Genomic DNA, 18,919 nt, shown 5'->3' with positions numbered 1-18,919 from the left:
TTTGGCCTCAATTTTGTGGTAATAAAACCGCAGTAAGCAGTGGCTTATACTTAATATAAATCATTGCAATATGTATTATTTGAAACTTAATTTGTGCAGTGTCCATTACTGTCACTGCCTTATTAGGAGGCTATAGTCTTATCTAGCATGATGTCATATTACAGCCAGAGTTGGTTTAGTATTAAGTGAATAGAAAGGGAGTCAGATTTGCTCATGCTCAGAACTGGCAGAATGAAACTTAAATTTCTAAAAAGGAACACTTCCATTTATGCCCTTTTTAAATTGAATTTATCATTTAGTATCTGTGCATGTGTATGTGTATGAGTGGGTGAACTGGTACATATTTCTTACATAGATATGATAAGTATAAGATTAGTGTCTCATTACACCTCAGAAATATATTATGTATTTGTAAATATATCCACCTCTTTTTAACAAACCCACAAGTACATTGTAAGTAGTATTTTGTTTAAGAAATGAAAAACAACACTCACAGCTGATTTTAAAGTAATGCTCTGTTTATTTTTTTATGAATATATTCATTTTCATTCAGTCATTTGGTTCAAAGAAAGCAAATAAGTCCTGGACATTGTTGCCTTATTAATTTCATCTGTGTCCTCAAGTATGACAAGACTCATTATTATGTATAACATAGAAGTTATGGTTGAAAGAAGACAGAATAGTCCATTGAGTTCAACCTATAAAATGAGTATATAAATATTGCCATACTGTGTGAGGGTTACGATGGTCCAGAATTACATAACTCTTCCTTCAAAGTCTTCTCATGGGACAAAGTCATTGTTCCGTGGAATTATTCTACAGCAAATCTAAAACCATCTTGAACTGCAGGAAGTATCAAATACATGGCGAAGGAGTGATGTGTCCTCAGGTATGACAAGACTCATTATAATGCATAACACAATAGATGAGGTTGAAAGAAGACAAAAGTCCATTGAGTTCAACCTATAAAATGAGTATATAAATATTGCCATACTGTGTGAGGGTTACGATGGTCCAGAATTACATAACTCTTCCTTCAAAGTCTTCTCATGGGACAAAGTCATTGTTCCGTGGAATTATTCTACAGCAAATCTAAAACCATCTTGAACTGCAGGAAGTATCAAATACATGGCGAAGGAGTGATGTGTCCTCAGGTATGACAAGACTCATTATAATGCATAACACAATAGATGAGGTTGAAAGAAGACAAAAGTCCATTGAGTTCAACCTATAAAATGAGTATATAAATATTGCCATACCATGTGAGGGTGCACAATGGCCTAGAATATATTCTCCTTTCAACGCCTTCTTGTGGGACAAAGTCATTGGCAACAGGGAGTGCTCACCTGCAGGTCTTCCTGGAACTATTCTCCTGCAGAGGCTCAGATGAATTTTCTTAAAGGTCACTGCTGTAAAGAAGTTGGGTGTCTTCACTACCACCACAAGAAATATTTTGCTTTAACTGATTCCTCGTTGTCTTGGAACTTAAGCGTCTCTGTTGCTCTCTTTGGGCGGCCTGGAGATGGTGGGAAAGATCAGAAGGGAGACTGATGTCTGCTGATTGTTCTATGCGTTTGTCCTCTCCTTCTTCTTGTTCTCCTCTGTACTCTTTCTTGCCTCACTGTGCTCTGGCCTTTATACCCTGACACTTATGTCACAATGATCAGTCTGACATTTAGCAAATTGACAAAAGGTAAAGTGTTTATAAGGTGACATAACAATAGGTGCACTAGTTGTACGGTTGCTACCTTTTGCCCATCCATTTGTGGTTCTTCACATGTTTGTACTAAAATATTTTATTTTACACAGTTTGAAATAAGCATAAACACAGAATGTTCAGCATATTAAAGTTTTAATTTAAACTGTAAAGAAAAACATCTGCAATAAATTGTGCATTTTAAAGATTAAAAATAATATATGTGATTGAAAATAAGTTAAAATTACTTTTAACTTTAATTTTACCTTCTGATTTCATGACTGTCCTGGTCATACTAGGATGGGTGACAGCACTAACCAGGTGCCATATTTCCTTCAGTACATTTTAATATATTATTATTTGTTTTTTATTTTTATTTAGTTTATACAGTTTGATCTTTTGTATATAATGGGATAAAACACTGGCTACAGGCATCTGCATTATAATACTTTTAGTGAAGAAGATAAAGGGTGCTATAGGGTGGAGTTCCCCAATCTTGCTTAATCCTATCACAACTTGCAATAACCTAAGACCTTACAACTCTTTCTACTTGAGAGGGACAGCCCCTAATTCTGAGCTCTTCTGTTCTCCCTCTGAGACACCCTCATCAACCATCCCACCCCTAACCACCCACTATCCTACCCTGTCCCAACACGGCTCCTCCCACAAACAGCAACCGGCCCCATCAATCTCCTGAGTCCCTGATACCCAGCCACAGATGTTGGGAGGTATGCAGAGGTAAAATGTATATTAATAGAACTGTTGGTTATGCAAAACTGGGGAATTGGTAATAAAGGGATTATCAATCTTTTTAAACAATAACAATTCTGGAAGAGACTGTCCCTTTAAGCAATCAGTATCACTGAATTATACCACTAGAATTGTATTTGTTTTGGGGTGGATTGGAGTGGGCGGAGCTATGCAAACCATACATGGGCGTGGCTCTGCTACAATGCATCCCTGGAAAAAAAAAATCAAATGTTGGTAACTATGTATCTAGCATTTATTTAGTTTATCATTTTCCTTTAACCCTTTCCAGCCGGGGTTAAAGTGTCTACATCGGAACAACTGCTCCGATGTAAACAATTTCAAATCTCGCGATCGTGCACGTGATCACGAGATTTCAATGATGGGATTGGGTCAGGGGGGTGTCCCTATGATGCTAGGCACACCCTCCAGACCGGGATACCATCAGGGAAGCGCCAGTGGCTTCAGGAAAGCCACCCGGTTAGGACGTTGTTATCCGTCCATCGGCGTTAAAGCCCAGAAATGCAGTGGTGCTGAGTAAGGTTGGGGGGGCATAGACTCCCCCCAATATACAGACATATTACTGATATTTATTGTATAGGCAGCAATGCTTACTTAGTGTATCAGGGGTTAAATTGTACACTCACTAATTTACCCCTGCCTTGTGGACTGATGATTGAGCATAAAAACAATTAAAGGCAGGTGTAATTAGAATGGGGCTGCACCGGTATAGGAACAGCTTTAAAACAATTGTGACTTGATTTAATGAGACAGTAAAGTAGAAATTAAACTTTCAATGCTCAGACAGACCATGCAATTTTATACAGATTTCCATGTATTTCTATTATCATATTTGCTTTGTTCTCTTGGTTTTCTTTTGTTGAAAAGTATACCTAGGTAGGCTCAGAGAAGCTCAGGAGCGTCCACGTGTCTTTAACTCTCTATGGCAGCAGTGTTTGCAACAATGTTTTGTACCAATGTTGCATAGAGTGTTCAGTAGTGCATTGCTGCTCCTTCAACAAAGGATACCAAGGGAATGAAGCAAGTTTGATTATAGAAGTAAATTGGAAAGTTGTTTAAAATCAGATCTGAATGATGAAAGAAAAAATCTGGGTTTCATGTCCCTTAAAATATACCAATTTCTCTCAGTGATCTGTTGAAATTCATCAACTTTCCATGAGAGCATACTGAGGTAGGCAGGAATGTGCATGTGTTGTGAACACTATATGGCAGCAGTGCTTGTAGCAAAGCTATACAATAAAGTGCTATCTGGTTTGCAAGTTACAGAGTTTGCTTCTCTCTTTAGGGAGAGTGGGACCCATGCAAGTTACATAGTAAAATAATGTTTAAAGGGACACTGAACCCACAATTTTTTCTTTCATGATTCAGATAGAGCATGCAATTTTAAGCAACTTTCTAATTTACTCCTATTATCAATTTTTCTTGGTTCTTTTGCTATCTTTATTTGAAAAAGAAGGCATCTAAGCTAAGGAGCCAGCACATTTTTGGTTCAGACCATGGACAGCACTTGCTTATTGGTGCTGTCCAATCAGCAAGGACAACCCAAGTTCTTCACTAAAAATGGGCCGGCATCTAAACTTACATTCTTGCTTTTCAAATAAACATACCAAGAGAATGAAGAAAATTTGATAAATAAGATAAGAAAAATTGTGGGTTCAGTGTCCCTTTAAGCAACTAATTCAGAAAGGTAAAACAGATGGTTAAAAAAAAAAGTCTGTGTGTTGCCAAAGCGGATTTGTATCTGAGTCAAAAACAAACTGCAGGGAGAGACTGAAAGTGAAACTACACTGAGCAGCAGATAACAACACACAACAGAGAGAGGGAGACGACGCACGGCCCAAGATAGGGTGCAGGGGGTAGTGAGGGACAAATAAAGGAGACAGCTCCCTGAGACTAGTCTGCAACAGTGAGACGCACATCCTTACACTGAGGTGGTTTTCTCTACTTGCAGCTCAGTCCTGCTAACATGATCCCTTCAACCATATACAAGATGTCACTTATTTATCATGTGTTAGGTAAGTGTCTCTCCCTGTCTCCAGCACTCTCTGAAACTAGTCTCTGTCTCTGCATTTTGTTTTTCCTACTACTGCCCTGTGTTCACACCCCACCATCTTTGTATGTCTTATATTTCTTTCTTTATCTATGTCTTAATTTCTCTCTCTACTTTCTCTCTACTTCTCTCTCTTCTCTCTCTCGTCTCTCTTCTCTCTCTTTCTTTCTCTTCTCTCTAGCTCTCTATTTTCTCTCTCTCTTCTCTCTTTCTTCTCTCTCTCTCTTTCTTCTGTCTCCTCTCTCTATCTCTCTATTTTCTCTCTCTCCTCTCTCTTTCTCTATCTTTTCTCTCTTTTTCTCGCTCGCTCTCTTTTCTCTCTCTCTTCTCTCTTTTATCTCTCATTTCCTCTTTTTCTCTCTCTTGTACTCTTGTTCCCTTACTCTTTCTCGTCCTTGTTCTCTATATATAATTATCTCTTTTCTCTCTCTCTCCTCCTTTCTCTCTCTCCCTCTCTCTCATTCTCTTTCTCTCCCTTGTTCTCTATATATAATTATCTCTTTTTTCTCTCTCTCTCTCTCTCTTGTTCTCTCTCTCTCTCTTGTTCTCTCTCTTGTTCTCTCTCTTGTTCTCTCTCTCTCTCTCTCTCTCTTGTTCTCTCTCTCTCTCTCTCTCTCCCTTGTTCTCTATATATAATTATCTCTTTTCTCTCTCTCTCCTCCTTTCTCTCCCTCTCTCTCATTCTCTTTCTCTCCCTTGTTCTCTATATATAATTATCTCTTTTTTGTCTCTCTCTCTCTCTCTCTCTCTCTCTCTCGTTCTCTCTCTCTCTCTCTCTTGTTCTCTCTCTTGTTCTCTCTCTTGTTCTCTCTCTCTCTCTTGTTCTCTCTCTCTCTCTCTCTCTCTTGTTCTCTATATATAATTATCTCTTTTCTCTCTCTCTCTCTCTCTCTCTCTCTCTCATTCCCTTTCTCGCCCTTGTTCTCTAGATATAATTATCTCTTCTCTCTCTCTCTCTCTCTCTCTCTCTTCCTTTCTCTCCCTCTCTCTCATTCTCTTTCTCTGCCTTGTTCTCTATATATAATTATCTCTTTTCTCTCTCTCTCTCTCTCTCTCTCTATCTATCTCTCTCTCTCTATCTCTCTCTTGTTCTCTCTCTCTCTCTCTCTTGTTCTCTCTCTTGTTCTCTCTCTCTCTCTCTCTTGTTCTCTCTCTCTCTCTCTTGTTCTCTCTCTCTCTCTTTTGTTCTCTATATAATTATCTATTTTCTCTCTCTTTCTGTACCTCGTTTCTTCCCTCTCTATCTCTGAAGTAGGTCACCATCCAGTTGTAAATACAACAAATGCTAAAAAAAAATAACAAAACTCTTCAAAGGTTTTAACCTTTTAACGACAATGACGGCTACAATAATGTGGCCTTGCAGCTGTCAGAGAAACCCACTTTATTTAATTAACCCCTTAAAGAGATATAAAACACAAACATGTTCTTTTGTGAATGAGACCAAACATATCATTTTTCAAAACTTTTCAAATGTAATTTTATTATCAAATTCACTTTGTTCTCATGGTGATACCTAGGTAGGTATCTGGAGCCTTAAATGGCAGGAAATGGTGCTGCTATATAGTGCTCTTGAAAAAGGATAACATTCTTACAAAACAACTGCGATATAGTGCTCCAGCCCCTTGCATGCTTATGAGCTTTTGTCCCTGCTTTTCAACAAAAGATGCCAAGAGAACAAAGAAACTGATAATATAAGTAAATTAGAAAGTTGTTTAAAATATCATGCTCTATCTGAATAATGAAAAAAATATTTTGGGTTTCATGTACCTTTCATGCCCTATAAACACCCTACAGGCTGTCATTAAGGGGTTAATAAATGTTGTTGTAACCAAATATTACGCTTATAACTGAAATGGGATCCATCCCTCTCCCTCCCTCTGTGATAGTCTTTTATATCATATTTTCTATTGCTCTTTCCTGAAAACGTAGGGACTTCCCAAATAACAAATTTGTTTTACTTTCATGTTCCAGTAAATGCAATGTGCAGTAGTGGGCCTGTGTGTTTGATAAGTATATGTAGGCCTCATGTTGCACAGTTATGGTGCGTGATTATAAGTTGCAGCACACCCTTTTGGTGGACTAAAATACAATTTAATTAACTTTCTGGGTGTTCCAAAACTAAATATAGCAATGGCATTGTTTGTGTGTGTGCATCAGTCGTGTGTAGGGAATATACAGTACATGTACAAACTGAAATAATGAAACTTAGAATACATTTAAATACCCATGCCATTAAGGCTGACTTATATATATTATATATATATATATATATATATATAGCTTGCTACTAGATTGTAGCTTGCAATATCCTGTGATCGCCACTTTGTGCCCATATTTGGTGTATAATAGGGCCCAGACATCCGCTCCTTGCCAGTAAATCAGGCAGGGAGGGTATTACTTACCAATAACTGGCTCAGTATGGTTCTAGACTGGCTGGTGTTAAAAAAATAGACTGGTAAAGCAGCTTTTTTTTTTTTGAATGCACAAACACCTAGATTACGAGTTTTGCGTTGCGGCTTTTAACACTGAAAAAATGACAATTTCAGAGTAATAGCAGGAACGCACTATTGGGAGTTGTGTCGGTATAGCTGTAACGCAAGCATTGTAGCCTGTAACGCAACATCGATCCCGCACTAAAAAAAATGACGTTTTTGCGTGGGATTTCCATAGCGCCGGTATTATAGGTTGTGCGTTCAGGCTAAAATGCTTGCGTTACAGCCTATAATGACACGATCCATACCGCCATCTGAGAGCAGTAGTTATGGATTTTGTGTAACAAAAATGTTTCACAAAACTCATAACTAAAATGTTACAAAGTACTCTAACACCCATAAACTACCTATTTACCCCTAAACCGAGGCCCTCCCACATCGCAAACCCTAAATTAAACCTATTGACCCCTATTCCGCAGCTCCCGACATCGTCTACACTATAATAACATTATTAACCCCTATTCCGCCGCTCCCCGACATCGCCGCCACTATAATAAAGGTATTAACCCCTAATCTGCCGCCCCCGACATCGCCGCCACTAATAAAAGCTATTAACCCCTATTCCTCCGCTCCCCGACATCGTCCCCACTAAATAAAGTTATTAACCCCTAAACCTCCAGCCTCCCACAATAGATATTTTAATTGGTAATTTTTTTATTTTATTAGAATAGTAATGTTAGGTTAATTTATAGTTTAATGTTAGGTTTATTTTTATTTCACAGGTAAGTTTTTATTTATTTAAATGGCGTTATATTGTAATTTTAATTTAAAGTTAAGGCGTGTTAGGTTTAGGGGTTAATAGTTTAATTTAGTGTTTTGCAATGTGGGGGGGCTGGCGGTTTAAGGGTTAATAGGTTTATTTAGTGGCGGAGATGTGGGAGGCCGAAGGTATAGGGGTTAATAACTTTATTTAGTGGCAGGGATGTCGGGGAGCTGCGGAAAAGAGGTTAATAGCTTTTATTAGTGACAATGATGTCGGGGGCGGCAGATTAGGGGATAATAACTTTAATATAGTGGCGGTGATGTCTGGGATCGGCGGAATAAGGGTTAATAACTTTATTTTAGTGGTGACGATGTCGGGAGCGACAGATTAGCAGTTAATAACTTTATTTAGCGTTGGCAGATTAGGGGTTAATAACTTTAATATAGTGGCAGTGATGTCGGAGATCGGCGGAATAGGAGTTAATAACTTTATTATAGTGGTGGCGATGTCGGGAGCGACGGATTAGCAGTTAATAACTTTATTTACCTTTGGCAGATTAGGGGTTAATAACTTTAATATAGTGGCGGTGATGTCGGGGATCGGCGGAATAGGGGTTAATAACTTTATTATAGTGGTGGCGATGTCGGGAGCGACAGATTAGCATTTAATAACTTTATTTAACGTTGGCAGATTAGGAGTTAATAAATTTATTTAGGTGGCAGCGATGTCGGGGGCAGCAGATTAGGGGTGTTTAGACTTGGGGTTTATGTTAGGGTGTTAGGTTTAAACTTAATTTTTTTTCCCCATAGACATCAATGGGGCTGCGTTACCGCGACAGCCATTCCGCACTTCAGGTGTTAGTTTTTTTTTCTAACACTCTCTCCCCATTGATGTCTATAGGGGAAAGTGTGCACGAGCACGTCAAAGCTGCCCTTGGCTTTTGAGCGGTATGGCGCTTAACGCCACCATATCGCACACACAAGGAGGCTTTTCAGAAACGTGTAATGGCAGCGCTATGGAGGGGGAAATAACGCAACTTTTGTTGCGTTCGTTTTGCACCCTCTTTAGCGCAAAACTCGTAATCTAGGTGAAACATAATTAAGTGTGTTAAATTACAGGGTTAATTAATTAAGAAAGGAAACCCGTTTAGAAAATGCTGTACTGAAACTGTAGTTGTAAATCTGCAATTTTCACACCACTTCCAGCCTCCCTTTATGTATACTGCAAAGCATACACATTCATATCTGTACATGTATACTGCAGAGCAGACACACTCCTGGCCTCTCTATACATATACTGCAGAGCAGACACACTCCTGGCCTCTCTATACATATACTGCAGAGCAGACACACTCCTGGCCTCTCTATACATATACTGCAGAGCAGACACATTCATATCTTACATGTACACTGCAGAGCAGACACACTCCTGACCTCTCTATATATATACTGCAGAACAGACACATTCCTGGCCTCTCTATACATATACTGCAGAGCAGACACACTCCTGGCCTCTCTATACATATACTGCAGAGCAGACACATTCCTGGCCTCTCTATACATATACTGCAGAGCAGACACATTCCTGGCCTCTCTATATATATACTGCAGAGCAGACACACTCCTAGCCTCTCTATACATATACTGCAGAGCAGACACACTCCTGACCTCTCTATACATATACTGCAGAGCAGACACATTCATATCTTACATGTACACTGCAGAGCAGACACACTCCTGACCTCTCTATACATATACTGCAGAACAGACACACTCCTAGCCTCTCTATACATATACTGCAGAGCACAAACACTCCTGGCCTCTCTATACATACACTGCAGAACAGACACACTCCTGGCCTCTCTATACATATACTGCAGAGCAGACACACTCCTGGCCTCTCTATACATATACTGCAGAGCAGACACACTCCTGGCCTCTCTATACATATACTGCAGAGCAGACACACTCCTGGCCTCTCTATACATATACTGCAGAACAGACACACTCCTGGCCTCTCTATACATATACTGCAGAACAGACACACTCCTGGCCTCTCTATACATATACTGCAGAGCAGACACACTCCTGGCCTCTCTATACATATACTGCAGAGCAGACACACTCCTGGCCTCTCTATACATATACTGCAGAACAGACACACTCCTGGCCTCTCTATACATATACTGCAGAACAGACACACTCCTGGCCTCTCTATACATATACTGCAGAACAGACACACTCCTGACCTCTCTATACATATACTGCAGAACAGACACACTCCTGACCTCTCTATACATATACTGCAGAGCAGACACACTCCTGACCTCTCTATACATATACTGCAGAGCAGACACACTCCTGGCCTCTCTATACATACACTGCAGAGCAGACACACTCCTGGCCTCTCTATACATATACTGCAGAACAGACACACTCCTGACCTCTCTATACATATACTGCAGAGCAGACACACTCCTGACCTCTCTATACATATACTGCAGAACAGACACACTCCTGGCCTCTCTATACATATACTGCAGAGCAGACACACTCCTGGCCTCTCTATACATATACTGCAGAGCACAAACACTCCTGGCCACTCTATACATATACTGCAGAACAGACACACTCCTGACCTCTCTATACATATACTGCAGAGCAGACACACTCCTGGCCTCTCTATACATATACTGCAGAGCAGACACACTCCTGGCCTCTCTATACATACACTGCAGAGCAGACACACTCCTGACCTCTCTATACATATACTGCAGAGCAGACACACTCCTGACCCCTCTATACATATACTGCAGAACAGACACACTCCTGGCCTCTCTATACATATACTGCAGAGCAGACACACTCCTGGCCTCTCTATACATATACTGCAGAGCAGACACACACCTGGCCTCTCTATACATATACTGCAGAGCAGACACACTCCTGACCTCTCTATACATATACTGCAGAGCAGAAACACTCCTGGCCTCTCTATACATATACTACAGAGCAGACACACTCCTGACCTCTCTATACATATACTGTAGAACAGACACACTCCTGACCTCTCTATACATATACTGCAGAACAGACACACTCCTGGCCTCTCTATACATATACTGCAGAGCAGACACACTCCTGGCCTCTCTATACATATACTGCAGAACAGACACACTCCTGACCTCTCTATACATATACTGCAGAGCAGACACACTCCTGACCTCTCTATACATATACTGCAGAGCACAAACACTCCTGGCCTCTCTATACATATACTGCAGAACAGACACACTCCTGGCCTCTCTATACATACACTGCAGAGCAGACACACTCCTGACCTCTCTATACATATACTGCAGAACAGACACACTCCTGGCCTCTCTATACATATACTGCAGAGCACAAACACTCCTGACCTCTCTATACATATACTGCAGAGCACAAACACTCCTGACCTCTCTATACATATACTGCAGAACACAAACACTCCTGACCTCTCTATAAATATACTGCAGATCAGACACACTCCTGGCCTCTCTATACATATACTGCAGAGCAGACACACTCCTGGCCTCTCTATACATATACTGCAGAGCAGACACACTCCGGACCTCTCTATACATATACTGCAGAGCAGACACACTCCTGGCCTCTCTATACATATACTGCAGAGCAGACACACACCTGGCCTCTCTATACATATACTGCAGAGCACAAACACTCCTGGCCTCTCTATACATATACTGCAGAGCAGACACACTCCTGGCCTCTCTATACATATACTGCAGAGCAGAAACACTCCTGGCCTCTCTATACATATACTGCAGAACAGACACACTCCTGGCCTCTCTATACATATACTGCAGAGCACAAACACTCCTGGCCTCTATATACATATACTGCAGAACAGACACACTCCTGACCTCTCTATACATATACTGCAAAGCAGACACACACCTGGCCTCTCTATACATATACTGCAGAGCAGACACACACCTGGCCTCTCTATACATATACTGCAGAACAGACACACACCTGGCCTCTCTATACATATACTGCAGAGCAGACACACTCCTGGCCTCTCTATACATATACTGCAGAGCAGACACACTCCTGACCTCTCTATACATATACTGCAGAGCAGAAACACTCCTGGCCTCTCTATACATATACTGCAGAACAGACACACTCCTGACCTCTCTATACATATACTGCAGAGAAGACACATTCCTGGCCTCTCTATACATATACTGCAGAGCAGACACATTCCTGGCCTCTCTATACATATACTGCAGAACAGACACACTCCTGACCTCTCTATACATATACTGCAGAGAAGACACACTCCTGGCCTCTCTATACATATACTGCAGAGCAGACACATTCCTGACCTCTCTATACATATACTGCAGAGAAGACACACTCCTGGCCTCTCTATACATATACTGCAGATCAGATACACTCCTGGCCTCTCTATACATATACTGCAGAGCAGGCACACTCCTGGCCTCTCTATACATATACTGCAGAGCAGACACACTCCTGGCCTCTCTATACATATACTACAGAGCAGACACACTCCTGGCCTCTCTATACATATACTGCAGAGCAGACACACACCTGGCCTTTCTATACATATACTGCAGAGCAGACACACACCTGGCCTTTCTATACATATACTGCAGAGCAGACACACTCCTGGCCTCTCTATACATATACTGCAGAGCAGACACACTCCTGGCCTCTCTATACATATACTGCAGAGCAGACACACACCTGGCCTCTCTATACATATACTGCAGAGCAGACACACTCCTGGCCTCTCTATACATATACTGCAGAGCAGACACACTCCTGGCCTCTTTATACATATACTGCAGAGCAGACACACACCTGGCCTCTCTATACATATACTGCAGAGCAGACACACTCCTGGCCTCTCTATACATATACTGCAGAGCAGACACACTCCTGACCTCTCTATACATATACTGCAGAGCAGACACACTTCTGGCCTCTCTATACATATAATGCAGAGCAGACACACTCCGGACCTCTCTATACATATACTGCAGAGCACAAACACTCCTGGCCTCTCTATACATATACTGCAGAGCAGAAACACTCCTGGCCTCTCTATACATATACTGCAGAGCAGACACACTCCTGGCCTCTCTATACATATACTGCAGAGCATACATATTCACCACTGTACATGTATACTGCAGAGCAGGTACCTTCATGTCAGTAAATATATACATCTATACTATAGAGAGGCTAAGAGTATGTTTGCTCTGCAGTATAAGTGTACAGAGAGGCCAGGAGTGTTTGTTTATTGTGCTGCAAAAACTCCTCTGCGGTTCTACCTTCTGCTTTATTAGTCAGAAAAACATGTAGGCAGCGTCTCCGATGTTCAGTGGGTAGAGTCAGTCCAGCTGATTGCTTACAGGTGGTCAGATGGTGTAGTCAAGGCAGCTGATTGGTTGCAGGTGTTCAGTGGGTGGAGCTGGGAAGAAACCATAGTGTGTCAGGGCTATTTTATTTTAATTGTATTTATCACCAAAACACGGTGCAACTTTTAATATTATAGTTGTTTTGCAACCCTTTGTAGAACCACCACTAATATAAATGTATATCCTGGCCTGCACAACTAACTGTTTATAGTTAATAACATGCTGTGTACATTCCCTATAGTTTACTGTAGAAAAAAGTAGAATATTAAAATAAAACATCTAATTTGGTGAATTGTCATCCCTTAGTCTCTTACAGTTTACAGATTACATCAAATTATACGTCATACTATATGTAGTACATTACAGGTGTTCTGCTGAAATTTGCTCCCTCATTGAGATTTGCTACCTTTGTCTGCGCATGCGCTCAGTGACGTAATTGCACTCTACATATGTTTCAAAAGAATGTGTGGAATGCGATTACGTAATTGCAAGCATGCGCACACTCGGCTAGATTATGAGTTTGGCGTTAGGCTTAAAAAGCTGGGTTGGCCGGTCCCAACGCTGCTTTCTTCTGTTAAGTGTGATCAGTCCACGGGTCATCATTACTTGTGGGATATTATCTGCTCCCCTACAGGAAGTGCAAGAGGATTCACCCAGCAGAGTTGCTATATAGCTCCTCCCCTCTACGTCACCCCCAGTCATTCTCTTGCACCCAGCAACTAGATAGGTCGTGTGAGAGGACTATGGTGATTATACTTAGTTTTATATCTTCAATCAGGGCCGTTTCTAGAGATTTCAGCTCCCAGGGCGAAATTTCAAAATTTGCCCCCCTCCCCCCCCACCCTCATTCTAAAGTGCAACCTTTTCCCGTCTACCTTCCATGTCTCACTGCCATTTAATTTTAATTTAAATCTGTAAAGTGTACATGAAAAATAAATACAATACAGCAGATACATTTTCTTTGAAATTGCGTAATTACTTCATTGAACTTATTAGGAATACAATACAAATAGCAATTACCATGCCACAAAAGAAACTAAGTCAGAAATACTCCAAATAAAATAGCATCATTACAATTACAAGTAAGTCAACTAAAGGTTAGGCTGAAACCTCCTTTTTGTATAGACCTCCTATTAAATCAAGAGGCCACGCTTGGACCTGTGTATAGTAGGTTAATAATGTTAAGGCCATTCTTGGGCCTTAAAAAGGCAGAAAAACAATTTTTACAATAAAGCAATAATGTCACATTTGAAATAAAATAAGCAACAGCCAACAGCAAATGTCATCATAAGCAAACTTACACAACATATTATATAATACAGGAGAGCCCTTTGTATGTGCAAAAGAGGTTACTTTCAGGTCATATATAAAGAAACAACATGAAAAAAAGGCTCAGCAACAGATTTTCCTACAGTATGAACATTGACAACCAGGTCAAGTCAAACTTTAATGAACAGACAACTAAAATAAATGAAGGTCTAAACAAAGGCTACTTTTCTTGATTTAGCAGCTGCAAAATTGTTTATTGCAGTAGTGTAATCAATTTGCTCTGACAGTTCACTCTCTATAGACAATAGAGCAAGAGCTGAAAGTCTTTCTTCTGCCATTGATGACCGTAAATAGGTTTTAATCAGTTTTAGTTTGCTGAAGCTTCTTTCACAGTTAGCCACAGTGATTGGAATGGTGAGTAAGATCCTCATGGCTACCCAAATATTAGGAAACAAGCATTTAGTATTAGTAGATTGAATGTGCTGTAAGACTTCAAGTGGTGTGACAGATTCCTTCAGAATAGTAGGTATAATCTGTGTCAGTTCTTCGGACAACTGGAAGCCATCTATATCACATTCAGGTGCTGATTGATTATTATTAGCCAATATATGCTCCAGATCTTTGCATAAATTTAGCAGTTTATCTTTCTCTGGTAATGCCATTATGTTATATAGAAAGCCCCATCTTTCATTGTGTACGGATAATTGACTAAAACGGCGTTCAAGAGAAGTAGTCATGTTGTCAATAAGAGGGTAGTACACTGAAGACTTAAAATGTTGTTCTTCTTCTGCAGGAGTTTCATCTCTGCTCTCATATGCAAACATTCTTTTTTTCATCTTCTTCCTCTTGTCTGCTTTGAAAGTGGTTTCAATACCCAAACCTAAAGCGATTTCCTTTGCAGTTACTTTGGCAGATTCGTAGCCAGAATCTCTATAGTTTTGAACAAAACTAATGCATTTCTTTAGAATATCATTGCAGAGTGGCAAATTAAATTGTCTTGACTGCATAGACTTGCTTACAATGTTCACTTGGAATAGAAGGTCATACCATATAACAAGAGTTAAAATGAAACTGAAATCCTCCAAATGCAAATTAAGTGACTTTGCCTCTGATGTGATTACTGGGTCACTGATGTCTTCTTCTAGGCTCATAAGAGCATTATTAATGTCTTCAAATTGATACCGTACAGCTTTAAGGCTTTCAATTCTGCATTCCCATCTTGTTTCACAGACTTTCTTCAGTGAAAGATTTTGTACATGATCAGATAGAATACACCAGCGTTTTGTAGATGCAGCAAAAACATTGTATAGTCTCTGAAGTATTCCGAAGAGGGACACTGATTTTACAGATGATTTAGAAGCATCACCTATCACTAAATTCAAGCTATGACACCCGCACGGATTAAAAAATGCTCTGGGGTACTTCTCCAAAACTCTTTTTTGGACACCTTTGTTTATGCCTATCATGTTTGCTCCATTATCGTAGCCCTGACCCCGGCAGTTGTTCATATCCAGACCACAATCTGACATTTCACAAAAAAGAAGGTCTGAAAGTGCTTCGCCAGATGTTTCATTTGCTATGCGGTAACCTAAAAAGTGCTCTTTTATTGCAATGGTTTCTTCTGTGATATCAACAAATCTGATGGTATACGATAATTGCTCATTATGGCTAACATCAGGTGTACAATCTAGCATAACCGAAAAATATTTTGCCTCTTTAGCCTTTTGCAAAATGTTTTTTTTCACTTGAGATGCCATTAAAGTGATTAACTCATTCTGAATAAGATTTCCACAGTAATGAGTATGGATATCTTTAGATGTCACTCGCCGTAAGTGATCCATCATTACGGAGTCAAATTTTCCTAATAATTCTATTAGGCCCAAGAAGTTTCCGTTATTTGGAGAGAACAATTTGTTAGATGTTCCTCGGAAAGCCAAATTATTTTTTGCTAAATAAATTACAACTGACATTATTCTTTCTAATACAGCTCGCCAACGACTGGTTTCTGATTTTATCTGTTCTTGTAATTCTTTGTCAATGCCTTTATTTCCCAAAAGACATTTTTCTGCATTAAGCCACATTTTGCTTGCTTGAAAATGTTCGAGAGCGCCTTCATGTTTGTTCAGATAATCACCTATATGCTGCCAGTTATTAATGCCATCTTTCCCAAGCATAGATTTTGGCTTTGGGTCAAACAGCTTGCAGCAAAAACAATATACTTTATCTGAGACAACTGAATATTGTAGCCACCTTCTTGTTGTTCTCTCCTTATTTGGTAGTATATGGAACAAATACGAATTTGAAAAGTGCCTTTTTTTGGAATCTTTTGGATATCTATAATTTGATGATGGTAACGGTTGTGGTCCTTCTATAACAATGTGATCTCTTACTTGTCTGTTCATTGATGATGGACCTGGCCATAAAGAAATATCTTTAAAAGAAATATGTTCGGTAACATTTTCAACTGTATCTTTCTTTTTTTCTATGATTAGGCTAGTTAAGTTGTCACAGGTTATGATTTCAATTTCACCTTCCTGTATCTTATCAACATGGCTAGTTGAAGGTTCACACATTAAATTTTGTGGGGTGGTGAACTCAGTTAAAACCTCTTCCTCTGTAGCAGTATTAGTTACAATGTGAAGCTTGCCAACTAATTGCTGCTTGTGGGTATTTTCTTCCTTTCTTAAGAACTTAGACATTACTTTTGCACTTTTAAGATCTTCCTCTTTTTCCATACGAACTCTTTTACGGTTTTTTGCTCCCGAGGCTTTGTTGTTTATTAAGGACATTGCGCGTTCGTCAAAACGTACTCTAGAATATATATTTAAACATATATTTACACAGATACTGAGAAAACTACACTGAAATAATGAGAATACTATACTATATAATGAGTACACTACATTACACATTGATGCAGGCAGGGTATCTATATAATGATAATGAGTACACTACATTACACATTGATGCAGGGTATCTACACACTGATAAAGAGTACACTACATTACACAATGATGCAGGGTATCTACACATAAAAAGATATATATATATATATAGATATATATATATATATATATATATATATATATATATATATATATATATATATATATATATATATAAGCCTTAGAGGACATGTAGAAGAAAAAACACCTCCAAAGTGGACTGCAAAAAATATTGATTATCCACTCTTAATAATGTACAAAGACAAAATTAAAGACATACATACACCCATACTGACTCACACAAAAAAACTCATAGACACACACATATACAGACACACACATAAACTCACACACACAGATATATAGACATACACATATACAGACACACACATAAACTCACACACACAGATATATAGACATACACATATACAAACACACACATAAACTTACACACACAGATATATAGACATACACATATACAGACACACAAAAAACTCACACACTAACACACAGATTCATACACACACACACATATACACACAAAAACTTAAAAACATACATACACACAAACTCATACATACACACACACAAACGTATACACACAACCCTTTAAACAAAGCTAAAATCATCCCCAAAGGAGTAATGAACTACTGGGAGAAAGCTGAACACATCTGTTGAGCCAATAACAAGAGGAATGTGTGCCAAATAGCTAGTTCCCAGTAGTGCATTGCAACTCCTATCTTTATCTGTATTTCTGAACAATGACATTTTGTATTGACTTTTACATCTGTTTAAATGCTAATAAAAAAAATAAAAAATAAAAAAAGGCCTTAAACCTGGGAGGGTGGGGGGCAGCACAAAACCTAAATACACCACTGGAAAGAATTATACATGCAGCATTAGTTTAGGCAAAACAGCAGCTAAATAGACTAGTGGTAATGGCAATACAAATGTTATCTAATGTAGAAAAAAAAAGTACTATAATATCACTGAGCATGTCAGATCCCCTAGTGCACCAACACCCTTGTAGAACCCACGTATGCTGCTGCTTCAGCTCATGGCAATAAACACTGCCCTACTCATAGCATAGGCCCCATCATGCCCAAGTCATTAGGACACCCAAATAGAGGAAGGCCCTAACTCAAGTAATAAACTACCTAACAGGACCCCCCACACAAGCCCCAACACACACTTAAAGGGACACTCAAGTCAAAATTAAACTTCAAGATTCAGATACAGCAGCAATTTTAAACAACTTTCCAATTTACTTCAATTAACAAAATGTGCACAGTCTTTTTATATTTACACTTTTTGAGTCACTAACTCCTACTGAGCATTTGCAAGAATTCACAGCATATACGTGTATGCATTTGTGATTGGCTGTCACATGATACAGGGGGAGTGGAAATAGACATAACTGCAATTTTTTTTAACAAAAATCTACTACTCATTTGAAGTTCAGACTAAGTTCTATTGCATTGTCCTCTTATCATGCATTTGTTGATTATGCAAATCTACTGCATTGACTGGTCCTTTAAACT

General features: G+C 39.4%; 1 protein-coding gene across 1 annotated transcript in view; it reads left to right on the top strand.

Annotated features, from left to right (window-relative positions):
- Window positions 1-4,261: 4,261 nt before the first annotated feature.
- Window positions 4,262-18,919, top strand: part of TAPBP (TAP binding protein) — a 67,549-nt gene continuing 52,891 nt past the window's right edge. The window contains exon 1 of the mRNA XM_053721893.1: window positions 4,262-4,479. Coding sequence (XP_053577868.1) covers window positions 4,431-4,479 — 49 coding nt within the window. The 5' untranslated portion in view covers window positions 4,262-4,430. The remainder of the gene's footprint in view (window positions 4,480-18,919) is intronic.

The sequence above is a fragment of the Bombina bombina genome, chromosome 7 (genome assembly GCF_027579735.1).
Source record: "Bombina bombina isolate aBomBom1 chromosome 7, aBomBom1.pri, whole genome shotgun sequence".
In the NCBI taxonomy this organism is placed as follows: domain Eukaryota; kingdom Metazoa; phylum Chordata; class Amphibia; order Anura; family Bombinatoridae; genus Bombina; species Bombina bombina.
The sequence above is the reverse complement of the archived record's forward strand: the minus strand, read 5'-3'. Positions and strand labels throughout refer to the sequence as shown.